We start from the raw sequence: 26,468 nt of genomic DNA, 5'->3' as shown, positions 1-26,468 counted from the left end.
ATTAATAAATGGTATTAAAATGTTCAACTTTAAATAAAAAATGTATGCCAAATGAAAAATCAAATCCATTATCATTAATATTATGATTATTTTTTGTTGTACTGTAGTTGCTTTTTCTCCCTACTTTTTTACATTAGTAGTATATACAATTCTGGGAACACAAACAAACATGTTGAACGTTTGTTTTTTCACATATTCAATTTTTTCTTAAGTACAGATAAACAAGGTTTAAACGAGTGTTTATGCAAAAACAGGTTAAGCTAATAAAATTCCAGTTATTTAAGTCCATTTCCTCACCTGCTCTGCTGCAATCTACAGACGGTGCACCAGGTGAGGTCCTGGTTCCTGGTCTCTCCTGTCCACTACTGTCCACACACCAGCAGTATCCACTGGAGCCGTGACACTGAAGCAGACACGTCAAAGGAACGTGGGCATTAGGACTGCAGCACAGACCCACGTGGAAACGTGACACGTGCTTAACAGATGCTAACCTGACGTGGTACATAGTGTCCATCTTCATCACACTGCGGTGCGTACGCTCCAGCTAAGGGCCTTCCACCTGCACTGCTGGCCAGCACACTTTCTCTGAGCCGCTCGCAGGGAGTCTTCGGCTGGAGGGCTTCATCTGAGGGGGAGGGGCTTAAAGTTACGGATTTTGGATGGTGAATGTAAAGGCGTGGACTGAGTCTTTGCAACATGTCTGTGCTTTTGTGACTTTGATGCAAACTTAAGACAGAGGCTGCACCTGGTTTGCTGCAGTCCATAGACGGTGAACCAGGCGCGGACCTGGTTCCGCTTCGTTCTTGTCCCATCCCGTCCACACACCAGCAGTATCCAGTAGAAGTATGGCACTAACAGAAGAGCAATGCCCACTTTAATCAAAGCACGCACATGAGAATCTGTTCCACTGAAACTTCTTCTGAGATGCTAACCTGCTGAGGTACATACTCCCCGTTTTGGTCACACTGTGGTACATAGGCGCCGACTGAGGGGCGGTCCTCTCGCTCAGAGGCCAACACATGTTCTCTGTGGCGTTCGCATCGAGTCTTATAATGCGGTTGTTCATCTGAGGAAACAAAAGAGGTTAAAATGGGATCAGCATAATACAATTTTTCATTTGAATTCCCTCAGTAACTTCAAGAAATTCTAAATTAGTGGCTCAAACAGTCGTGCTTCCATCACCATGGGACAAATACTAATTAAAACTGGTCCTCAGTGATGGGTCAATTTGTGAGTAAATAGCACAGCTTCTTGATTAACACTACCTTTAGAAAGCCCGAAACAAACATGCTGTCCATCTCCCTTAATGCTAAAAAGGAGATGGAGCAATCTATTTCTCTGTCTACTCTCTCTCCGAGACCGTTTGAGGGCGTGTGGAGTATGAGGCGGGTCAACGCAGCTAGTTAATTAGCAGCTCGGCTCTCGTTTCCCACTATGAGTGACAAAGGTCGTTACAATGTATATGCGGGGAAAAAAAAGAAAAAAACGTACCGAAACGGTACAGAAGGGAACCGAAACGGTTTGGTTCGACCACGTGTATCGGGACTTTTCCAGGCTCTTGGACTCCATCAGACTGTGCTTGTATAAAATCGCTCTTATCTATTGTCATCAGATCTCCCATGAACCAAATCCCAAGACCAGGAGTTTGGTTGTCGAGGCAACCCAAACCTCATTACACCAGCCTCATTTGAGCTCTCCTGCAGGTGATAGGTCCACGGGAGAGGGGTCCTACATTTAGGCTGGACCCAACCTGAAGCCCATGGGAAGGGCCCCGGCCAACACTTGGTTCCAAAATGGGGTCAGGGTAACAGCATTCCACGGGAAATAACTGGGTCTTGCCTTTTTGCTTTCAAACAGGGGTTCTGAACTGCTGTTTGTCGGGCTCATCACCGAGGGCCTGTCTGCCATGGGAGACCCCGCCAGGGGTGTTAGTCCCGCAGTTGAGCTCTTGGGATCACTCAAGCTCTCAAAACCCTCCACCATGTTTAAATGGCAACTCATGGAGGGACTAGAACATCGGGTCTGGCTGCCTCCCTGGGGAGGGGAGCATGTCTCACTGGTTGGAGATCTCAGGGAAGACCAAGAACACGATGGAGAGACTATGTCTCTCAACACCTTGGAATCCCCCCAGGGGAGCTGGAGGAAGTGGCTGGGGGTGAAGGCAAAGACCCCACTGCTGTCAGCTTGAAGATGCCAAAGTCATGGGTCTCACCTGTTCTGCTGCAGTCTACAAGCGCTGAACCAGGTGGCGTCCTGGTTCCGGTTCTTTCCTGTCCGGTACTGTCCACACACCAACAGTATCCAGTAGAGTCATGGCACTGAGGCAGAAGGAAAACTCTCATTTAGTTTTTTTATTTGTCATAAAGACAAAATAAAGGGAAGCGGGTGAGGGGCATTACTCTCTTTTTTTTGTCTATTCTTCACATCTTTGTCCGGATTTCTTTTTTTTGCTCACAGTTTTAAGTTTTGTTTTAGGTACCGGTAACTGTTGTCTATTATGTGTTTATTCGGCCCAAGGATGAAGTCATTGAGTCTCAGTTAAAACTTCTGTTTCGGGGGAGAAAGTCTTTTTTCGGGGGGGGGGGGGGGGGGGAACCAAGTTTGGAAACAGTTTGGGGTCAGAAAGTCTATCCAGAATGCATTCCTTCCCTGGTCACGAATTAGGTTTCAAATGTAAATTTGATGGTACGAAATCCCTTCAGGAATTGGCTGACCCCTCATCTTCATCGAGTAAAAACGGAACAGCTTATTTATGTACTGATTCGTGATCTTTATAAATGTAATAGAGCATAGTATATAAATACAAATGACGTACATAAAGCACATAAACTAAACAAATTAAACATGCTACTGTCACTGGAAGTAAATGCATTTTCAAAGTAAAGTGCCGGTAAAGGTTCTAATTTTTCAAAATAAAGCTATCCAGTGTTTTATATGATGGGAAAAAAACAAGACTGATGTTCAGTTTACATAAAGTATTTAGGAATAAATGACGTTTTAATATAGTCACAATTTGAATAAATAAGTATAATATATGGGAAATTATAAAAATCTTGTGATCAGTTAGGTGACGTCTTATCTGCAAGCGTGGTGGAGACGCCGTGCCGGAACACGTCTGCAAAGTGTTCATCTGGGAGTTTTTTCCACTAAAGCTAATCTAAGCTGGAAATCAGTTTTTATTAAGAGGACTGTGGCTTTTTTTTAGTTGTTAGTCATTTTTAATGGGGCGCTGCTGTGTCTTTATTTATTACCTTCTGTAACCGTAGTCAGCTAAATTTGAATATATTCAGGATTATTTGCTAAAACTCTACGAAAAAACATTTAAACGTTTTGTTTATTGTGGAAATTAACCAGGGAGTTAACAGAAAAAACTTTTTGAGTGTGACATTGTTTTAAAGTGACAAATACTGTTTTTTTTCTTTTAATTCTTTGCGTTTTTATCAGTTATATTTCGTTTATTCTGATGTCCTGTTCTAAATAAAGGTATACAAATATCATTTTCATATTCTTCCATTTAATAATAAGACATATAAATAGGTATACACAGTATATTGATTCAAGTCACGATCAGCAATAGAATATGACATAAAACCATGTAAATAAAAGCGGTCATACCTGCTGAGGTAAATACTTCCCACTTTCATCACATTGTGGTACATAGACTCCAAGTAAAGGGGCTCCCTCCTCTGTGGTCCTCTGCACGCTCTCTCTGTGATGTTCACATCGCGTTTTAGGACGCGCTGGAAGATCTGGGGGGGAAATAATCCAGATTTAACAAAAACGCAGTTCTTTTTCTGTTCCTTTTTAATGCATGAATCAGCCAATTAATAAACACAATTAACCACCAACCAGTCATGTGGATCTTTAATTACAACTTTTCCCACTGAAAGAGGCGGGAATTGTTTTTTTTGCAATGTGCCAATTGGATGTAAAGGAAAGGACGGAGAGTTTTATTTTGACAAGACTAACAAATCAAAATGCAATAAATTCACATAGGTCATGGATGGATTTTTAAAATAGTTTTACAGCAAAACAATATTTTTATCCTAGTTTTTAAAGTAACAGCACCTAATAAAAGATTTTTGTTGTCCCTAAATCATTCAAATGTGTTTAAAACAAATAATCAGATGGACTTCAATCCAATTATAAGTTGGCTGGAACCAAATTTAGATTCCTGATCAACATGGCTTTAGAGTGTTGAGTCGTTTTTGTCCAGCCCTATTTCATTAGTCTAAAATGTGGGAAAATAGTCGTGAATACTAAATTAAAAGTTCCATAGTTCATGTTAAGTTGTCTAAAAAAAGAGGAAAAACCAAAAGGACAGAGAGAAATAACAAGAAGAGACTCAAACTTTTAGTAAGTGGAGCCTTTATGGGGCACAACTGATGCTTAAATTGAAACTAAATAGATAAAATTAACATCTTACTTGGTGTATTTATCATATTTCTACCCAAGATAATCTATTTTACCTAATAATTTAAATTATACCCTTAACTTCTATGTATTAAATTAGCCCATATTTGTTCTAATCACAAGTTCTTTTTTAGGTTTTTCCTGAATTCATATTGTTTTTGCCTATTTTAAGTGAAAACCGTTTATGTTTAGGACTATTTTGATTTGTCTTATTTTGTTTACACAAAGACAATCCAGAAAAAAAGACAGTTTTATACATTACATCATGAAAAAAAAATCATTTTTAAACCTTCCTGAAGCCTATAACTGATATACATGGCAGCAATGCAGAGGACTTTTCTGTCAGTCCGTGATACAATTGCTACTCAGAATCTTTTACTTTGAAAAGTCACACTTCCTGTCGTGCTCCTCCTGCAGACCAAACACTCTAAGATCGAGAGTTAAAACACATGAGAGATTTACTAGAGAAGTCTTAATTTAATTAATTACAGGAATAATCTCAATCCCGAATCTACAAAGCGGACCATTATACTACCGCTAACATGCTTTACTGTTGGTACGACATGATAATGTTAGTTATTCCGCTAATGCGATGGGGCATACCATACCATACCATACCATACCAAACCAAACCAAACCAAAGGGATTACAGAAGAATAATCCAGATGTTTTTTTTTTGTCAAATATGAGACGGGTTTTTGGGTTTATCCCAAGTTTTTCTTTGCCTTTGCTCCATAATCTCTGCCTATCTTTTCACGAGCTAAGAGTGGAGGTGGGTACTAACAAGTAATTTGTGCTAGATTAGTGTTTTAGTTTTTTAACAGCTCCAAACTTGTACTTTTACCTGAGTAGATGAGTGATAAAAGCCGTATTTAGATACATTAGACTCTATACTAATTACTTTTTTCCCTCCCAAAACAAACAATAGAGAACACCTAATTGTTGCTAAAAAAGACTTTAAACAAGCAAATGTTCCTTTTTATTTAGTTTTAATCAAACTTTTACTTCAGTATTTTAGAAGTACTAGAAGTTCAGTGTTTGATTATTGGTTGTTTTTTCATCTTGATTCTTTATTGGAACTATCTGTTCTTTACAAGTTTGTTTTATGACTCTGGGTTGAGTCCTTGGACTCTTCTCTGGTTCTGCAGAGTCACACAAGAACTCAAAATGGGATTTTAATCTGTTCCTGCTCAAGTGACTGTTTCTCATCTGTTGTGGGGATTTTTTAATGTGCTTTTTAAAATGTGCTTTGTCAGTTTCTGTAGAACCAAGTTCTCGATTACTTGGTTTGACAGTGAAGTAGAAACACAATTTGAGTGGTGGTAAAGGCCAGAATGTCATCATGCTCTCTGCATTTAATTGACATTTATTTGACAATAGATGTTATTCTGATGGGATAAATGTGTTTTAAGGCATCGTTTAGAAAAAAACAACAACAAATAACCATCTGCTGGCTAATTTGATAGTTTATCTATAAATCCTCTGCAGAGACCCTACAGAAAGAATTCTAACCTTCCTGTTGGGAGCAGAAGAAGCCATCTCCAGTAAATCCAGGCTGACACAGACACTGGAAGGATCCCAGCTCGTTGATGCATCTGGCATTGATGTGACACGGAGAAGAGCTGCACTCATCGATATCTGGAGTCAAACAAACAAAGGCCAAATAACTACTAAATATTGGTGTTAACGGGGAAATATAGTTCAGAAGTTCAACCTCATAGTAGAAACAGTAACACATATGTTTTCAAGCATAGGAGCCTCCAAACCAACTGTTTTTTTTTTCCTTCATCCTCTAGCTAGTCGCTTGTTCGAGCTGCCGCCGCAGCTGCTGTGACCGTTTTCTGCCAAACTTCGGAAAAACGTGGATTTTCTCCAAATATATTGGAAGTACTGCAGGCTCCAAAGCACAGATTACATCAGCTAGGCGTTCCTTGCCTTTTAAAAAGACCAATCTGTTAGTTTGGTTTACTGAACGACCCCAACTCTGATGAAAATGGTGTTTTTGAGGATGGAAGACATATATAAAGAAAACTGAGATTAAAACAGCATTTTTGACTGTTTCTTTATTGAAATTGTTGAGAATCAGGAAGTATGAACAAATGCTGGATTTGTGACGTAAAAAATAATCTGGGCGAGCTCACTTCTTTGCTCCATTCTAATGCGTCCACTTGTAGACACATCGATCTATGCACATCATCGTGGATCCTTTATTGTCCTCATTTAAGATGGCGTCTGGCTCCAAACCTTTGGAGCTTTTGGAGGCTCCTATATTGCTTGCCAGTGTTGTTGTGATGTTAGGTTGGGGGTCTGAGGAGCTGTGAGCTAAACAGAGAGCTCTAATCACAGTCTTGGCACTGAGAGCTCCCGTTTATGGCTGATGGGAAGGGGGATCGGGGTTGCTCTGCGCCAACACAACTCAGAGGCCAATTTCTACAGAATTCATGCCACTTTGCAGAAACTATGTCCTAGAAAATGGCACAAGTATTTGAACATAATCATAAATGAAACACAACTAGGAATGCTTTTAAAATAGATTAGAAAATCAACAGCTTGGGTCTTTAAAATACATTTTTTTGTAGTCAAGAGTGCAAAAAATATTATTTTATTATTAAAGGTACCTATTTACTTAATTTGTCCATCATTTTTCCCTCCATGGAGGATGTCAGATTTTTTTATATTGACCTATATATATATTTTTTAGCCATAATATAACATTTGGTCAAACATGGTTTCCAGTTCAAACTCACACAGGGCAGAATAAACCGTCTCAGGACTCACCGACACAGGTCCGCCCGTCGTAGGCGAACTCAAAGCCTCTGCTGCAAAGGCAGCGATGGCTACCAGGAAGGTTCAGACACTCCGAATGCTCGCCGCACGAGCTCACACCCTCAGCGCATTCATCTATGTCTGCATCAAACAAAAGGGAGGGACAATTAGACGGTCTTGTTATGAAGTCAGGAGTGCGTAAACCTTCGTCTGAATGCAAACAGCCTCACAGGCTGTAATTAGGCCCATTACTGCTGCAGATACAAGCATTGTGAGACATACGGGGCCAAGAGAGATCAGAAGATGTGTGAAAAAAAAGTTTTTGAGCCCTATCCATGGGAACTGAGGCTGAGCCTGAGGCTTTCCTGCTGCTGTCAGCAGGAAAGAAAGAGCTGCTAATGATAGAGCAGCTAGCTGCTTAAAGACCTTGAAGATGCTTTTAACTTGGGAGTTAACAAAGATGAGAAAAGGAGAGACGACAGGAGGAGTAAGGAGTACCGCTGGCTCCATTTACGAGGTCCAAACATGATCCTGGCTCAACAGATGGACAGATGTTGAGGAATACCAACAAAATCCCTAAAGCTTTTTCAACAGTTTCAGTCAAACACTGTGTTAGTTAGTGGCAACTTTCTGCAATTCCCCAGATCATTCTGGTGATTCGATTGTTCCTCTATCAAGATCCAATTGTATGAGAAGAACAGTGCTATTTAGATATTCTGTTGCTTGGAATCAACTTCATGGGAGGATAAGGCTTATTAGTGACAAATATCATTTCAAAAAGATTTTAAAACTAAGATATATGGACTACTTACAAAAGCTAACGATTTGTATGATTTGTTGTTATGAAATGTATGTGTTGTTGATATTCTGGTGTGTGTTTTTGGTAAGGTGGTACAAAAACGAATTTGTTTTTTACTTATTTTTACATGTGAAGCTTTTTAAGGTAAATGTGATGAATCATTTTCTATTTTCTGTCTGTCTGTCTGTCGACTGCAAAAAAGAATAAAATAAAAAAAGGAAAAATAAATATTAGAAAGGTGCAACCCAGTGGGAATCATGATGATCTTTGCTGATTCAAATCTCTTCCATTATTGCAACAATTCCAGCTTCTCCCGTGAAAATCAAACTCCAGATAATAGGAGTGAGTTCTGTGTTTAAGTTAGTCCTGCGGTTCACCTGTTTGTGAAATTGTTGTTTTATCGATTTTTTTAAACAGTTCATTGTCTTCTGCGTCCTGATTGGCTGTAGACTGTTATCAATCAAACTCCTTCGTGTCATGTCTCCTGAATGTGTTCCACTTGCAAATCGCGAGCAGACCTTTGGTTTTATTCTATAGTACTGACCTCAGTTTTAACGAAGGTTTGAACAACATAAAGCTAGCTACTTTGCAAATTTTGCCTATGCAGGTAATCTTTAGAACACACATTTTTGGATAGCAACAATAGCAAACACTATATAGTACGTGACTACACCTTTTTTTAGTGACATTTAAAGTTTTAGATCCCAAATTCTGCAACCCCATTCTGAATTCAAATTCAGAAAATTGCAGTTCCTCAAACGACCACTAGAAGACTGTTTTAAATCAAATTTTACCAATGACTTCCATGTGACAAAAAATTAAAAAATGTCCTGGTTTATGGCTTTATGGCTTTATGTAAATTGGTAACGGATAAATTTGTGGTCTCTGATTTTTATTTTTATGATTTTAACTTTGGGTGTCTTTTCATTTTTCTTTTATAAAGAAAAACGAGTAGAGCCATGGCTAGCCTGAACAAAACCTTCACTTAACATTATGTCATCAAATGGCCTATTTTAAAAAATATTCAGTTGGACGAAGTAAATTACCAACAATATGGCTGCCTCTTCAGGCTTCATTTACACCGTTCAAAATGAAATCGAGTGACATCATAGCTTGACAAATTGTGAGTCGTTTCTCTCTAAGACAAATCGAACATCTAACCGTCCTTTTTTATGTATTGTATATTGCTCAGGACAGTAGCAGTTGTCCTTTTCCACCTTTACGATCGCTACCCTGCTCCTATAACTTCTATCCCACGGTGTTTTCAATGCTAGTTAGACTTGTTTTTGACATGAAAATCACAATTTTGAGGCTAGAAAACAAAACTCCTAACAGCCTTTAGTTAGGGCAAAGAAGTACAGTAAAATTTTACCGTAACAGTTGCGTCCGTCCCCTCCATAGCCAGTGGCGCACTGACACTCGTAGTTCTGGTCCTCTTGAGGGATGCACATGGCTGTGGTGTCACAGTCGTGGTTTCCAGAGTAGCAAGGATTGATCAGTTCTGGCGCCACAGGGTCAGCTGGGAGTCACGGGAAGAATGACAACTCATGGATTTTACAGACAAAGCAAAATAGTATAGTGACGAAGTCCATGGCAAGACCACATCGTCGAGACAGATCTAAGAAAACTCTCATGTGCCCATTCCCATGAACCATATGGATACAGTCAGACACATTTTGTAAAACAAGAACCAAGTGCCCAAGACACACGGCCAAAGGTCGCCTGAAACAACTACAAAGTCCATCATTGACGTCCTGCCTGGGGTGTCCTGATGCCACCTGTATTGATGGACACGCTTGTGCTCGAACATGGTGTTCGTTATGAACAAACCATGACGAGCACAGAAGTCTAATAAAAAAGCACCGCTCTGGTTCAGATCAGGGAGGCCATTCCAACCAATCAGGCCCCTCCAGATACCACTGTCATTGCCCACGTGGGCATTCAAGTCCCCGAGGAGGACAACGAAGTCCCCCGTTGGGACACTTTCCAGTACCCCTTCGAGAGACACCAAGAAGGTCTGGTACTCCAAACTGCTGTTTGACCCGTAAGCCGAAACCACAATCCCCCACCCGAACGCGGAGGAACATGACCTTCTCGTCCACCGGGGTGACCTCCAACACTTGGCGGCTGAGATGGGGGCTCACGGGTAAGCCCACACCAGCCCGCCGCCTGTCACCATGAGCAACTCCAGAGTGGTAGATAGTCCAACTGCTCTCTAACGACTGAGTTTCAGAGCCCGGCGTCTGCTTCACTTCACAGCCTGCAATGTAACTGAACAAGAAATATGCAAAACACACACATTTCGGGGAAAAATAGGTATTGAAATAATTCATATAAATTGCATTTATGGAAAATATAAGTGAACACATTTATTTCATAAGTTGCTCATGATGGCGAGGACGATGACCACAGAACCGACCCCAAACCCACCAAAACAACCCGCAAATTCAGGACCAAATCTACCCAATTGGGCGGGGCAACCGTCCAATCTGCCAACACTGCTAAACGGCGCTTCTTCTTCTGTGTTGCTGTCAATAGCGAATACTGATACACACACCTACAGTGCCCTCTAGTGGTTGTTGCTATCTATTCTTATAAAATCACATAAAAGTTGCACTATTATGGTTTGCCTATTGTGTTATTAATATGTGGGTTTTCTTTTTTCTCTCAGCTGTGACTTCTACTGGAGTCCCTGACCCTGGATTCTCCTGGAGATGTTACAGCTGTTTCGAGTTATCTCCATAGTCCTCATTATTTAAGAGGCTGTCCTCTTATGTTCGGAGTCGGAGCGTCTTATGTTGTTGCAAACTGGGTTTCAACCTGCTCACCTTTCTTAACACGCAACTGAGAATAAGTCGCTCCCCTGGGACTCATACCTCAAAAAAAATCAGAAACATTTTTCCCACATAAAACATGCAAAACAAACAAGCCTTTTAAAAGAATCCAGTTCTAAGTGGAAATATAGTTTAAAAAAGATTTAAGTAGATTTAAGGGTATACAGTATTCCGCGAGTACGCTTAATCCATCTGAAGAATGTCCGTTACTGATCCATACTCATCAAATCACTTCTAATCAAGTTTTGTAAAACCTTTATTAAAGAACATTGCATTGTATAGTTGAGTATTGCTCAACATAAAGAGTTCTTTTTAAAGATCCAGAACTAAAGACTGTACAGCAGCGTACTTTATGACGCAGATAAAGGGGGTCACTCTGTCACTACGTGCCTTAAAACCAGGAGCTCGTACGAGACGGCATCTTCTTCCAGAAGAGGCCAGTTTCCTCCATGATTAACGCCTGTTTCGGATGATATTCATCCTCCGCCAATATCTTCTTCAGCACATCCGGATTTTTTTTGGCCACTTCTGAGTCAGCTGATGCCATTTCTCCATGCAAGGGCATGGAGAGAGAGGAGGGGGTAGCCAACTGGCCGGCAAAAAATTCTAACAAGCGTCTTGAGGTGTCGAGTTTTTGTGACTAACCGGAACTGAAAAAGATCCGCGAATACGTGAAAGCACGAATAAATAAACGCGAATAAGCGGGGGAACACTGTAATGGATGAGCAAATGTAAAGTTTTGGTGATTTTCCACTGCTGTAAAAAATGTAATTTAAGGTCAAACATAAATCTTTTTTGTTTTTTATCCAAAAAACATTGATTCAAGAGGTTGAATGTTTGATTTAAGGGCAAAGAAGCGCAACAAGAGGGACAGACCGCAAACGATTTCACAACCACCATGTCTGTTCTTAATGAAGAGCAAGCAAGCTTTAGTCTCCTTGATCGACCATAAACAACAACAGCTAAAACTTCTTTTTTTATTTTTTATTTAACACAAACAAAGCGCACAGCTTGCTTTCATCTCCTGAGGCCACGGAGCAATTTTAGGCTCATTTGTAGAAACGGAGCGAGACTCTTCAAAGTGTAATGCGGCAGGGAAGACGGGCAGATGAGAAGGGGGAAATCCAGCAGGACTGGAGAAAAGTCTGAGGGGATAATTAGAGACAGAGAGCGAGAGAGAGGGAAGCAAGGGGCGCGGGGGAGAACATCCACCCCACACACGAGCTGCACGCCATCAAAATGACGGCCGCACGGCCCACCTGTTACTTTTTGCACAGCTCCCCCACATCTACAGGCTTCACAGATGCAAGCAGCTGAGCCTGAGAGGCAATGACCACCACTGAGCGACCACGACCAGACGTTTTTACGTCCGCGTCAAAAAGTCTCAAGTTTAGAACTTCAAAGTATGTGATTTCTATTAAGAAAAAAAGAAAATTCGGAATCTATTCTTTGCACGGCTTATTCCAAAAGAAAATTGTGATGAAACCCTAGGCAAAAAAAAAAAAGACTTAATTCGTAACCATCTTTTATTTTATTGAGTTTACAGACTGTCTGGTCTCTGACCAGATTAAAGGAAGATGGGAAAAGTTTAGACACTTCAATTGATCAGAAAATGCTGACAAAACTTGGTGTGTTTGGATTTGCTTTCACACTGCACTTTTGAGAGGGTACCAAACTGCATGTTTTCTGCAACAAAGACCTCCAATAGGCTAGCTTTGATCATTCCCACTCTTGAAAGCTCCTTCTCATGTAAAGATCTGGACCCATCGATATACAGTCAGGTCCATAAATAATGGGACAGCGACCCGATTCCAACATTTTTGGCTCTATACACCACCACAAGGGATTTAAAATAAAACCAACAAGATGTGCTTTAACTGCAGACTGTCAGCTTTAATTTGAGGGTATTTACATCCAGATCAGACCAATTACTCTGTTAATTTCAAAATCAGTTGGGATTACGTTCATTGGTCACATTAACTCTAAGAGCATGACCACCAACTCGGGTGGTAAAGGGTTAAACAGTATTTAATTCAATTGAATTTTTTTTGCATACCCTAAAATCACAACAACAGTCGTCTCGATGGGCTTCGTACCGGTAATTGTAAAAACTAAAACATACAATCAAAAAGGATCATGAATACATATATTTCAATAGGAAAGTACTAAATTGAACTAACTAAACAGACTAAACTAAACGGTCGTCCGTGCCCTTAGAGCCTACTTCACGGATAGAAATAGAAATAGAAAAAATAGGAAAAAAGAGTTAATGTTCATGTCTGACATAGAATAGGGTTTAAAGTGTGTAGTGAGGGTTAAAACATCTAACAGTAAAAAATAAGGATGACTACTTTGCAGGTTTTGGTTAGATAAACGACCATTGTATAAATTTACAGACAGAACAAACATAATTTTAGCTTAATTTGTTTGTTTAGTGCCTTAAGATGACCTCAGCTTTTGTTTTTACAAAAAATGTACCGTAGTTGAACTTTTTTCAATATAACTGAGATCAGATGAAGTAAAATAAAACTAAAAACTCAGAAAAAGAGCTAATTGTGTTTAAGATAAGGAGACTGGAGCTTGACTTGTAGCATCCTTTGCTTTTCTAGCCTCACACCGGGAACAAAAATGAAACACAAGTTGTTTTCTTTCTTGCAATACCACTGTTTGTGTCGCTCCAGCGCCTTTAGGGTGTCTACGATCTCTGATTCTCATGACCTCACGGGTCAGCTATTACCCCCCCCTGCACAAAATCTGTCATTGGCCAGGATATTATATTTGCAGGGAGGGTAGAAGACGAACACAGACACACACACACAAACACACACAGAGGACTCGAGCTGTGTTTACAAGAGGCCCACTCCTTAGAGCTCTTCCAGCTGTGTCCTGGCTGCATCACCGTGAGTGAGGCTGTGCATGTGTGAGAGATGTCATCATAACCTTCTTAATCAGAGTGTTGACGGTCAAATAGCAGAAACTTGGTTTGTGTCCAAATGCTGTAGAAAAAAAGAAAAAAAGCACCAAAAAAGGCGAACCCTCAGTGGGATTTCTGCCCTAACCTGCTTAATCTCCGTCACTTTCTGGTTATCATGAAATGAAATTATAGTCATGACTGTAGTTCACTTTCAACCCTAGAATGAACTGTTTTTCTATTTACCATAGTTTGTCAGTGAGTAGAAATGATTGTTAAATCATTTTTTTCAATTTCTTTTTTTTTTTTTTTTTTTTTAAACTTGTCCTGTCCAACAGCTGGGCAGACAGATGAGAGCTGAGGGCCTCTTGTGTTGGACATATTTTACTTTAACAAGAGGGGTTATTAATCTTCAGACAAACCAAAGGTATGTCTGAATAAACCCCTTTGTAATTGAGGCCAAACTTTATTAATTTCAATCATGTCTGAAAATCTTTGGTGTTGGACCGGACGGAAAAGGATAGAGGGGAAGAAGAGAGAGGGACGTTAGAGAGAGGGGGGGGGGGGGGGTAGGGGGTGATAATAGGAGGGGAAGGGGGATAAGACCATGAAGCAAGTTTACTGGTTGTTAATCATTATGGTAAGGTTCAAATGTAGTGAAAAAAAAAAAAAAAAAAGGGGCGGAGCCTGTCCACACACACACTCAAATGTTATAAACACACCTGCTAGCTGCAAAAATGTCCACCTGTCGACATGTACACAAAACAGATAGTGTTCACACGCATACTTATGCCTTAAAACCAACTAGTGTGAAATATTTCAGTCATTCAGTCAGTCATTTTTTTCAATTTCAAATCAATTTTGGGGAAAAAGTATGTCATAAATGAAAACATTTGGCCCACGCTGTATTATTAATCAAAAATAAAATTACATATACATCCATTCTGTTCTGTTTCAGTATTTATTGTGTATTTTAGTTGTTTTTGTGTGCGTTTTTAATTCTAATTCTGCCATTTTCCTATTCTCGTCTTTTTTTTGTCTATTCCATATTTATTTCTGAAGCTCTTTTATTTGTCTCTGTGCCAAAAATGTGATGTGTCGACTGTAACAGACCCAGTCAATGGGATAACAATTAGAAGAGAACACATGCAGTAGGTGGCAGTGTGCGCCAAAATTGTTACCTTCAGCTAATGAAGGGTTAGAGTAAGTGCTTGCAGTTATATATCAATGTTGTTTCAATTTTTTCCACTGTGGATGTTTGGAAAACTAACTATGTTGTTGTACAGAGGTATAGTAGTTGAGTAGCTTGAGGGCCCTGGTAAATCCTGGCTGGGACCTTTCTGCATAGACTTTGCCTGCATGAATTAAACTGTCCAGGATTTAAATGGGCCGTGTCAGAGCACGGAACAAAGCAATGGCAATTTCTACTTTTATGCTGCGCTCACACCGAACGGGATTTTTCAAATTTCTGGCCTCTGTCTTGACGCGCGTCAAAATTCTCTGCTAGGTGCTTGTCCAGAAGTTATGCAAATTTGTGTAGGAAAGCGCCACCGTCAAACGCTTTTAACGGCCTTTTCGCCACACTTTTTTGAAGACGTGGATCATTTCGAAAGAGTAACATGGGTCATTTTAATTTGGAGACCTCAACAAAGGCGGTGGCAAGCACGTCGAAACATCTGGGTCCTTGAGTTCATTCAGAGACACTGAAGTTCACCATCTACTGCAAAAGCATCGTCTGAGTGACGGCCGCTTTCAGCAGTACTTCTGTCTCTGTGACCCAGTTTGAATTTGTTTTATAATTGTCTTGATACAAATATGAAAAAACATTGTTTTGGGCAAGCACAGACAATATACTTGTCCTCCATGTTGGTTATAGAATCAACCTGCTGTTCCCATCATCAACTCATCCACAACTGGGAATATTTCTGGATCCGGGTTACAGCACAGCCGCGTGTGGCTCACGGCGGCTAAACAACTATCTTCATGTGACTTAAAAGTTGATTTTCTCAAAAAAAAGAGAGCTGACCATGGCCCCTAAGAAAAACCATGACTACGAAGACCTTAAAAAGACTCTTGATTATATCCAAGCTGCGTTGTATCCTTTCATGGAGCAAGTGACCAGCTAACTCCTCTCATGGAGCCAATGGTAGACTTCCGAAGATTCCGAGCTCAAAACGGGCAAAAAGATAACCGGGTCGACATTTTGGAGAAAAGACTGGATGATGTGGAACAACAAGCAAGGCTGACTAATGTCATTCTCACTGGAGTACCGATCAAACCTCGGACAAAGCCAAATGCAGCTGGACTTACTTAGCATTGCCTGTGCTAATAGCGCTAGCATTGCTAGCAGTTCTTCTGAAACGGGGAGTGATGGAGAGTCTTGGGAACACCAAGTGGAATCATTTCTCACGTCTAAAGGGATTTCCCTGGATCTAAATACCATGGTGACCTGCCACCCACTCCCCAGGAGAAAGGAGACAGATAAACCAGCGATTCTCATCAGGTTTGTGAATCAAAAACACAAGCTAGCTCTGATGAATCAAAGGAGGAATCTGAAGGGATCTGCTGCTTATCTGAACGACCATCTGACCAGAAGGAATGCTGAAATCGCCAAACATGCCAGGCTTCTCAGGAAGCGTGAGCAGATTGAGAACACTTGAGTTATAGGCTGCAGGATTTAAGTCAAACCACTCGGTCCACTGGACCGGTCCAAGGTTCTGGTTGTTAACATCATGAAGGATTTTGAGAAGTGTTTGATCACGGTCGTCTGAACCAACATGCAGTAATAAATCAAAGAGCCAAATCTTCTTTCTTTCTCTTTCGGCTTTTCCCATCAGGGGTCGCCACAGCGAATCATCCTTTTCCACCTCACTCTATCATGGACATCTTCTACCCTAACATTAGCCAACTTCATGTCCTCTGTTAAGACATCCATGTATCTCCTCTTTGGCCGTCCTCTTGCCCTCCTGCCAGGCAGCTCCATCTCCAACATCCTTCTACCAATATATCCACTATCCCTCCTCTGAACATGTCCAAACCATCTCAGTCTGGCTTCTCTGACTTTGTCGCTAACACAGGCAACATGAGCCGTCCCTCTGATGTACTCGTTCCTTATCCTGTCTAACCTGGTCACTCCTAAGGAGAACCTCAACATCTTCATCTCCGCTACCTCCATCTCAGCCTCTTGTCTCTGTCTCACTGCTACCGTCTCTAACCCATAGAGCAGAGCTGGTCTCACCACTGTCTTGTACACCTTTCCTTTGAGTCTTGCTGGCACTCTTGTGTCACACAACACTCCTGACACTTTCCTCCAACCGCTCCAACCTGCCTGCACTCGCCTCTTCACCTCTTTTCCACACTCCCCATCACACTGAACTGTTGACCCCAAGTACTTAAACTCCTGCACCTTCTTCACCTCAGCCCCCTGTAACCTAACGCTTCTACCTTGATCCCTCTCGTTCAGACACATGTATTCTGTCTTACTACGACTGACCTTCATGCCTCTTCTTTCCAGAGCAAACCTCCACCTCTCTAGCTGTTCCTCCACCTGCTCTCTACTCTCACTGCAAATTACAATGTCATCCGCAAACATCATTGTCCAGGGAGATTCCTGTCTTACCTCATCTGTCAGCCTGTCCATCAGCATAGCAAACAAAAAAGGACTCAAAGCTGATCCTTGGTGTAGTCCCACCTCCACCTTGAACTCCTCTGTCTGACCTACAGCACATCTCACCACCGTCATACTTCTCTCATACATGTCCTGAACTACTCTGACATACTTCTCTGCCACTCCAGACGACCTCATACAGTACCACAGCTCCTCCCTCGGCACCCTGTCATACGCCTTCTCTAACTCTACGAACACACAATGCAGCTCCTTCTGACCTTCTCTGTACTTTTCCATCAACATTCTCAAAGCAAAAATGGCATCAGTGGTGCTCTTACGGGGCATGAAACCATACTGCTGCTCACAGATCTCCACCTTCTTCCTAAGCCTGGCTTCCACTACTCTTTCCCACAGCTTCATTGTGTGGCTCATCAACTTTATTCCTCTATAGTTGCTGCAGTTCTGCGTGTCACCCTTGTTCTTAAAGATCGGAACCAGAACGCTTCTCCTCCATTCCTCAGGCATCTTCTCACTCTCTAAAATCCTATTGAACAACCTTGTTAGAAATTCCACTGCTGCCTCTCCTAAGCACTTCCATACCTCCACAGGAACGTCATCAGGACCAACGGCCTTTCCGCTCTTCATCCTTTTCAGAGCCTTCCTAACCTCATCCTTTCCAATCTCTGCTACTTCCTGCTCCACAACAACCACATCTTCCTGCCTTCTTTCCCTGTCATTTTCCACGTTCATCAGCTCCTCAAAATACTCCTTCCATCTTTTCTGTACACTCTCCTGGGTTGTTAGCACCTTTCCATCTCTGTCCTTAATCACCCTTATCTGTTGCACGTCCTTCCCATCTCTGTCTCTCTGTCTGGCTAGCCTGTACAAGTCCTTCTCTCCTTCCTTTGTGTCTAACCTGTCATATAGCTCATCGTAAGCCTTCTGTTTGGCCTTTGCCACCTCTCTCTTCACTCTACGCTGCGCTTCCTTGTACTCCTGTCTACCTTCCTCAGTCCTTTCTACATCCCACTTCTTTTTAGCCAACCTCTTCCTCTGGACGCATTCCTGTACTTCCTCATTCCACCACCAAGTCTCTTTACCGTCTTTCCTCTTTCCAGATGACACACCTAGCACCTTCCTACCTGTTTCCCTGATAATTTCTGCTGTAGTTTCCCAGTCATCTGGAAGCTCATCCTGACCACCCAGACCCTGTCTCAACTTCTGCCTAAATTCCTCACAAGTTTCTTCATTCTGTAGCTTCCACCACTTGGTCTTCTTTTCTGTTTTCCCTCTCTTCTTCTTCCTGACCTCCAGAGTCATCTTACACACCACCATGCGGTGCTGTCTGGCTACACTCTCTCCTACCACCACTTTGCAGTCAATAACCTCTCTCAAATGGCCTCGTCTACATAGGATGTAGTCCACCTGGGTACTCCTACCTCCACTTCTGTATGTCACTCTATGTTCCTCTCTCTTCTGGAAGTAAGTGTTGACTACAGCCATTTCCATCCTCTTCGCAAAGTCCACCACCATCTGTCCCTCCAGATTCCTTTCCTTCACACCAAACCTGCCCATCACCTCCTCATCACCTCTATTGCCCTCACCAACATGCCCATTAAAGTCTGCTCCAATAACAACTCTCTCTCCTCTGGGGAAACTCTGTATGACCTCATCCAACTCACTCCAGAATCTCTCCTTCACTTCTAACTCACAGCCAACCTGTGGCGCATACCCACTGACTACATTCACCATCACCCCTTCGATTTCTAACTTTAAGCTCATCATCCTGTCTGAGACTCTTTTCACCTCTAGAACACTGTTTACAAACTCCCCCTTCAGAATCACTCCTACCCCGTTTCTCTTCCTATCAACACCATGATAGAACAGTTTGTATCCTCCTCCAATACTACGTGCCTTGCTGCCCTTCCACCTTGTCTCCTGCACACACAGTACATCTACCTTCCTTCTCTCCATCATGTCTGCCAGCTCTCTGCCTTTCCCTGTCATTGTGCCAACGTTAAGAGTCCCTATTCTCAAACCTATGTTCCTGCCTTTTCCCTTCTCTCTCTGGCCACGGGCCCTTCTGCCTCCCCTCCTTCTTCGACCAACAGTAGTCAAATTTCCACCGACACCCTGTAGGTTAACAGCATCGGTGGCGGTCGTTGTTAACCCGGGCCTCGACCGATCCGGTATGTCTAAAGTGTTGTGGATGATTCGCATGGTTATTTTGGCAATTTTTACGCCGGATGCCCTTCCTGACGCAACCCTCTCTATTTATCCGGGCTTGGGACCGGCACAGAGGCAACTGGCTTGCAACCCCTGTGGCTAGATTAAATCAAAGAGCCAAATAATATCAAGAAATATATTTCTTGATATAAATCAAAGAGCCAAATAATATCAAGAAATATGACACCTGGATTCTTTGCTTTCTCCAAAAGTCTGAAGTGATCTGGATTTTCGGCAGAGAGTTCTGACCTGCAGACAACTTGACCACAACTTTCAGCGCCGCTGGTATCAACTGAAGAAGGAAAAGGACCTTAATCTAATGTCTGCAGACATAACATCGAAGAGAACTATAAACTCTGTTTAAACCAGAAGAACGGCTGTTAATCAGCAGAAGAAGGAATACCAACCTTGGTCATTCGACAGAATATGGACCCTTTTTTATTTTACTCCACAGCATTACCTTATTATTAAAAAATAAAAAACAAAAAAATAAAAATAAATGCTTAATCAATTATTGAAAATTGTTAAATTGATTGATTTCTAATGATATTACTTCACCAGTTCCAAAAATTGAAAAATGGATTCATGATTTTTCTAATGTAGCATCATTTTGCACATTTTTTAACTTTTGATACTTGATCAAATTTTGCTATGAAAATTTTTTAAACAATGTTATGTCTATTTTACTGATGTAGTTTTTTATTAATCATATACATGATTTTTATAATGAACACAATCTGCATAACTGATCTGCATTTGCCATGTTGATTTCTAAAAGTTATTTTTTACATAATAATTTAAGTAATTTATCTTTGTCATGGGCTTTAATGATATTTCAGGATTCTTAATTCGGTCAAAAAAAAAGCCAAGAACCGGATAATAATAAATCATGTAATCAAATGGTTACAGTAGAACAGGGGTGGAACTACGGTATATAAATTCGCTTCCTTCCACTCCCTTTCAAGCAATATTTATTAATATGTCTAAGTTTGATTCGTCATTGTATGAATGTATAACCAATGATTGTATTGTTTTTGTGTATTATTCTTATTTGATGGCTTGAAATAAACCATTTCCAAATCAAATCAAATCAAATCTCTATCAAAGCTGACTCCCTGATTGGTTGATGTGATGCAAACATTCACCAAAGTTCAGATATTTGAGCCTCGGAAATATCAAGTTGCATGCCAAAAATTTTCAGAATTCTTTACGCCCCACCCAAAACATGCTGCTACCGGACACTAAATCGCACTGCGGGATGTCTTGCAACATCTGTGCTGAGCATTGAAACAGTAACTCCCCAGACGCAGGAATCGCTCATTGCAAACGCAGCAGTAAGAATCATCTCCTTCTAAGTTTGGCTTTACCTCCAACTGGGCCGATCTTGTTGGTGACAGCATATCTCAGGATCCGCTCATCCTTGTCGTACATCACAAACACCCTTTCCATGGTGATCTGCAGGGTCTCTGGATTGCTGGCGCGGTTGTCATGGCGACACTCACGATAAGTGATGTTCTGTTTCAGGTTTAAGGAGTAGGACTCTGCCCCGCGACTCGCTGAAACCACCTTAATTTCTCTGGCAGAGGTTGAAGTCACAACTGCGGAATAAAAGATAGAGTCAAATGACCTGGTGCTGACACTTCATATCTAGAGTCTTGTGTTGCCATGGTTACCAGAAGGATAGTACTGATAGGTCTCCTTGAAGGGCTCCACGGTGATTTCAGCTTCAGGTGGGATAAATGGCACGTTGCCACTGACAACAGTATCCACGTTGAGGAGATTGTGCTCGTCCAGACCCCGCCCTGTCTGCAGAATTGACAGGCGGTGGTTCCCAGGGTAAAATTGTACCTCCGCATGGCGAGTGAACTTGGCACCTGGCAACACAAGTAACCAATTATTACTGTTTGTTTGCAATTTCTTAAAGAGTGCACCAGCTGCATATCGCACACACCCACACACAAACACACTCACAGCTGTTTCTGATTAGAAACGGGGAGGCGGAGGCCTGACAACACAGCCGGCCGGCCGGGTGACCAGCAAGATTTATGCACAGACAAAGAACGCCATCGTTTAACCGGAGTTCTCTTCAGCCTCTACTGAGACAGAACTGATCAGATAGATTTGATCGGGATTACCTGTGCTCTTGAATCCTGCTTGGCTATTGGGCAACTCCAAAGCAAACAGCCATCCAAAGAGCTCCCCTATTGGTGAAACTGGCATCAGGGCCCAACCCAGAGGTTCAGGTACCTGTTGTTTAGGAGAAGGCATTAAATGGCAGTGATACCTGCTTATTTCAAAATGTTCTGCTGCTGAACGAGTTGGGCATGCTGAACTTCTATCAAGAATCTACCTCACTGATGGCGCTGTAAGCTCTCCCATCTCCGACCACTATGTAGGCATGAAGATCGATGTTGTTTAGTGTGACTGGAGTTGACTGCACGCTCACAGTTCCGCTCACCTTACCGCTGACGCGCTGGGGGGCACCTGGAGGAGCAGCATAAGGAGTAAAATAACAACATTAAAACTGAGAAAATAAGTTTGGAGTTTATTGAAATTTGCTTTCTAACCTTCAGGGAGACAGTCACGCCCGTTTCCATAGAAGCCAGGTTGGCAGTGGCAGCAAAAGCCTGTGGCGTAGTCGGAGCAAAATGCATTCTGGGAGCACTGCTGTTGGAATCTGAAGAATAGGATAAGATTTGTGTTTTTCTACTGTATCTGCAGGTATAGTTTTGTTCTGCATTTGTATATCTGAATGAAATGATGGGCTTTGTTTTGTTTGTCCTGTCATCTGCATCTGAGTTTTATGCTTTTCTGAGGTTTGAGTCTTATTATACAGTAAGCAAGTTAGCAGTCTGGATTCTTTTGAAGTAACTAAAATATTTGCTAGCTAATGCTAACTATCATTCTACGTGCACTTTCAAAAATCTCCTTTCGTTTTGCATTCACTTTCAGCAAGCTCCCAATGCATTTTACATACTCCCTGAAGCTAGCAGTTCCCTATAATTCTATGCTACAAAAGCAACAATCCAACATACTTAGTGAGCTAACTTTTAAAACTGCACCAATAAACTAAATGTTTAATAACAGTTTGTATAATTAAGTTTAGAGAGCAAAACTCTCTTTAAAATGTTTGGATTAGGATGCCTTGTCTGCTACAGATATAACTGTTTATACTGAAGCTATGCTATAATGTTAGTATGCTGCCTCAGCTCCAGCTACAACAAAACAACCAGAGTTGTAAACTATTATTTTCCAAACAAAATAGATATGTAAAAATGTCTAAATAACCTTTCAGTTTTAGCCTGTATCTTTCTCTATATGCTATGACATTACCTTGCCGCATTAGCTCCAGCTAAGAGTGTTGCAAACTTGTATTTGTACGTGTAATTCCGAAAACAGTAGATACATAAAATATCCAAATAACTTTTGGGTTTAGTCTGCATCTTTCACTATCTGCTATGACATTATCTTGCATCATTGGCTCCAGCTAAAGCAAAACAACCCATGCTGCAAACCAGTATATGTACAGTTAATTCTGCAAACACAATGGGTTGAGGTTTTATCTCTCTAGCTTGCTTAAAGGTTCAGAAAATAAATGTTTGTCAGCATATGTTGTTTTTTATTAGGTAATTAGTAGCAATTTAGCTTACATGCTTACATTCACCATATACTATGAAATTATCATGTCACGTCAGCTCCAGCTAAAACAAATGAAGCTATGGTACATACTAGCATTTGTAAGAGTAATTTTGCAAACACAGAGCATGAGTAAAAGAGGTCTTAAACAGCTTAGAGACTCCAAATAATCTTTAAGTAATCTTTAAACTATAACAAACCAGGTTTTTAAAATTCTGGTTCACTGAAATAATGGTAAATTACTTTTGGGTTTTGCCTATATTTCTTTAGCCTACTGCAAACGTATAAAAATCTAAATGTTAGTTGGCATGACATGTCTTTTATTACCTAAATATTAAAAATGTAAGTATTGATAGAACTTAGATTCTCTGGATATCTTTTCAAAGCAGAAAATCACAGGTACCACTATTTCCCATAATGCATTGATAATCTTATCTCTTCATTTTAACTACTGGAAGAAAACAACAACAACAAAAAAGTAATCAAAATATATAAAGTTTGTATACCTGGCACAGGTTTCTTTATTATCTGTGGTGTATTGAATAACTAGGAGAGAGAAGAAAACAGTTATACTATTAAAGAATCACAAATAATGAAACAAAAAACTTGAAGTAAGACTTTCAAAATTTTACACCGTAGATTTAGTCACATTTTATGGGTTGGTTATTCTAGGTTTTTATATAGAGAATCCCAACTTTTTTAGTTTGTCTAGCTGAAAAAGGAAGGACTTAACCCTGTATGAGTTACCACCACTCACTGTTGACATTTATTTTCCAGCATTGTTTATACTGACTTGATTCCAAGATTTACGAGTCCACTCCTTGTATATACATTGTAAGGAGACTTGAGGAGGAACAGAGGGAGGAAATTAAATTATCTTTTTATTTATGCGCGGACAGACAGAAGGAATATATGGACGAGGAGATGTGCAGATAAACACAAACACATGTCAGATTGGAAAACAAACCAGCTGCTGCTCTGTGTGTTCACTTGAACCGCACAACCCAGACGTAACCCTGAAACATCGCTTCGGGACGTGAAGACCAGCATCAATGCAAAGGGGCCACTGCTTTCTTCCCAGAAATAATTTTGCACACAGGAAGTGAAGCGTTTTCTCTGGATGGACAGTTCAATGTATTGAAGGAGAACATTGTTTTGAACACATTTTATTCAATATTACAATAAAAAACAAGAAATTTTGATGCCTAAATGATTGAAAGTAATCTTTCTTTTTAGGCTCATTGAAAGAGTCGTCCCATTGATCTGAAAAAAGTCTTAATTTATGTTCTGTTTTGCCGCTTACTCTTCAGTTTTTGTTACTTCATCTACCCGGCACATGATAATAATTGCTTCAGAAAACATGTTCTCCGGCTTGCCTCGTATGTTAGCAGTTAAGATTCTTGAGAAAATACCAGACCGAGCAGCCAAGTTCTTGGTTAAACTCCTGGCTGCATTGTTGATGCATGCCATTTCCTCTCTTTCAGAGGCCGCCCCCACTGTGCTATCAAGCTGAGGCAAAATGCCAAAAAATGATAACTGAAAGTGCGTGTTGTTTTCCTTCAAATGGGCAGGAAAAATGGTTTGGTGGAACACTGGGACTAAATGGTGGAAGAAGGAGGGAAAAAAAACACCTTAGACTTCTTGACGGGAGTCGGCTGAGATCGCGTTCTCGTTTGTGCCCCCATGGGGGCAGTTCTAAGGGAGGGACGGCTGCAAACGCACACCTGGGAGCTGCCCCGTACAACAGCAGTATTGTGCTGCCAGCTGTTGAGCAGCTCTGCTCCACATGAGTGAGGCGGTTTTAACCTCCACCCAGCCCTGAGCTAAAAAAAAACAAACAAAAAACCCCCAAAAGTTGTATTCGATACGTAGAATTGAAGTTGTTTTACTAAAGTTTGAAAAAATAAAAATAAGATTTCGCCGGTTTCCGTTATTTGCATAAACACTTTATGACTGTAAAGTGTTGCATATTGAAGCGAAACCACTCATCTTTGTCTCAAAAATCAGCTACTTTAAGTCAACTGCAAAAGGACTGTATGACTATAAAGTGTTGCACATTAGCGCAAAACCACTTTTCCCTGGAACAAAATCCGTTGGCTCTCGTTAATTACGTAAGTACTAATTCTTTTTTTCCCCCCACTTGTCCTGTCCAACAGCTGAGCACACAAATAGGACTTTGTGTTGGACACATTTTACTGTTACAACAGGGGGTTTCAGGATCTTCTGACACACAAGCTGTATATTTGTATAAACCCCTTTTGTAATTTAGGCTAAACTTTATTTGTATTGGTTGCATGTGTATCCTTTTAGTTGTTGTTGGACCACACGGAAAAGAAGAAGAGGAAAGAAGTAAGCACTTTTGACCTAAAACCACTTTTCTTTGTGTCAAAATTAGCTGGTTCCGTGAGCACTTTATGACTGAAAAGTGTTACATATCTATGAAAATCTCCCTTTCTCTGCGTCAGAGTTAGCTGGTTTATGTTAATCCCAAAAGGGGTTTATGACGAACGTGTTGCATATTAGAGCAAAGTCGCTTTTTTTACACGCCAGAATAAACTGTTTATGTTCATCTAAATTGAAACATTGCATATTAGCGCAAAGAAGAAGAAGAACCAAAAATGACATCTTAGAAATTGCTAACCCGCAACAAAGTCACAGACCTAAAAAGTTTTAATTATTGCAGACGACAAAGACGGGTTGTATTTACTTCTTACCTCTAGTGTCAAAATGAACGTCGTCTTCCTCCACGTTGACCACGTAACCGCCAGGTGTATTTCTATCAGGGGGGTACAAATCTACCACCTCTAGGGGGAGCTTTAGAGTGAGTAAAAATACATTTGTTTACAACAGGCTGTGTAATAGTTACGTGTTATCCATTTATAGCCATAAATAAATACAAATACAAGAGACTTTTATTTTGAAATCCCTCTAAACATTAAAATATAGGCTGCATGCTTTAGTTCTTGTGTGTTACCTGTGGTATCTGCTCCTGGCCCTGTCGAGCACCTCCCTCCAAGACTCTCTGTGGCTGTTCAGGAGGAGCGTATTGCCTCCCTGCTGGCTCTGGTCCATACCTGGGTTCAGAACCCAGCAGAACCTGATGACCTGAGTCCTCTGGAGGAGAATAGGAAGGCTCTGGACTTCCAGGCTGGAGGTACTGGAAGTGATTACTTGCAGCGGGACCCCTGCCTGTCAGTGAATATTCATCATCTTCGTGGATTTCAGGGCCTAAGGTGTATATAACTTCATACTCAGGAGTTGTGGTGTCCTTTACGG

At 41.0% G+C, this 26,468-nt stretch overlaps 1 protein-coding gene across 1 annotated transcript in view; it reads right to left on the bottom strand.

Moving 5' to 3' along the window:
• The window catches only part of nid2a (nidogen 2a (osteonidogen)), a 53,692-nt gene that overhangs the window by 12,439 nt on the left and 14,785 nt on the right, over nucleotides 1-26,468 (bottom strand). The window contains exons 7-23 of the mRNA XM_011484430.4: nucleotides 26,167-26,460; nucleotides 25,907-26,006; nucleotides 23,699-23,738; nucleotides 22,124-22,233; nucleotides 21,907-22,040; nucleotides 21,692-21,803; nucleotides 21,230-21,430; nucleotides 20,924-21,154; nucleotides 9,351-9,497; nucleotides 7,192-7,320; nucleotides 5,926-6,051; nucleotides 3,616-3,749; nucleotides 2,213-2,318; nucleotides 933-1,066; nucleotides 746-851; nucleotides 492-625; nucleotides 298-403 (exon numbers count right to left, since the gene is read on the bottom strand). Of these exons, the coding sequence (XP_011482732.1) occupies nucleotides 298-403; nucleotides 492-625; nucleotides 746-851; nucleotides 933-1,066; nucleotides 2,213-2,318; nucleotides 3,616-3,749; nucleotides 5,926-6,051; nucleotides 7,192-7,320; nucleotides 9,351-9,497; nucleotides 20,924-21,154; nucleotides 21,230-21,430; nucleotides 21,692-21,803; nucleotides 21,907-22,040; nucleotides 22,124-22,233; nucleotides 23,699-23,738; nucleotides 25,907-26,006; nucleotides 26,167-26,460 (2,344 nt within the window). The remainder of the gene's footprint in view (nucleotides 1-297; nucleotides 404-491; nucleotides 626-745; nucleotides 852-932; nucleotides 1,067-2,212; nucleotides 2,319-3,615; nucleotides 3,750-5,925; nucleotides 6,052-7,191; nucleotides 7,321-9,350; nucleotides 9,498-20,923; nucleotides 21,155-21,229; nucleotides 21,431-21,691; nucleotides 21,804-21,906; nucleotides 22,041-22,123; nucleotides 22,234-23,698; nucleotides 23,739-25,906; nucleotides 26,007-26,166; nucleotides 26,461-26,468) is intronic.

The sequence above is a fragment of the Oryzias latipes genome, chromosome 2 (assembly GCF_053564925.1).
Source record: "Oryzias latipes strain Hd-rR chromosome 2, Olatipes_Hd-rR_3.1".
In the NCBI taxonomy this organism is placed as follows: Eukaryota; Metazoa; Chordata; class Actinopteri; order Beloniformes; family Adrianichthyidae; genus Oryzias; species Oryzias latipes.
This window is presented reverse-complemented; position numbering and strand designations above follow the sequence as displayed.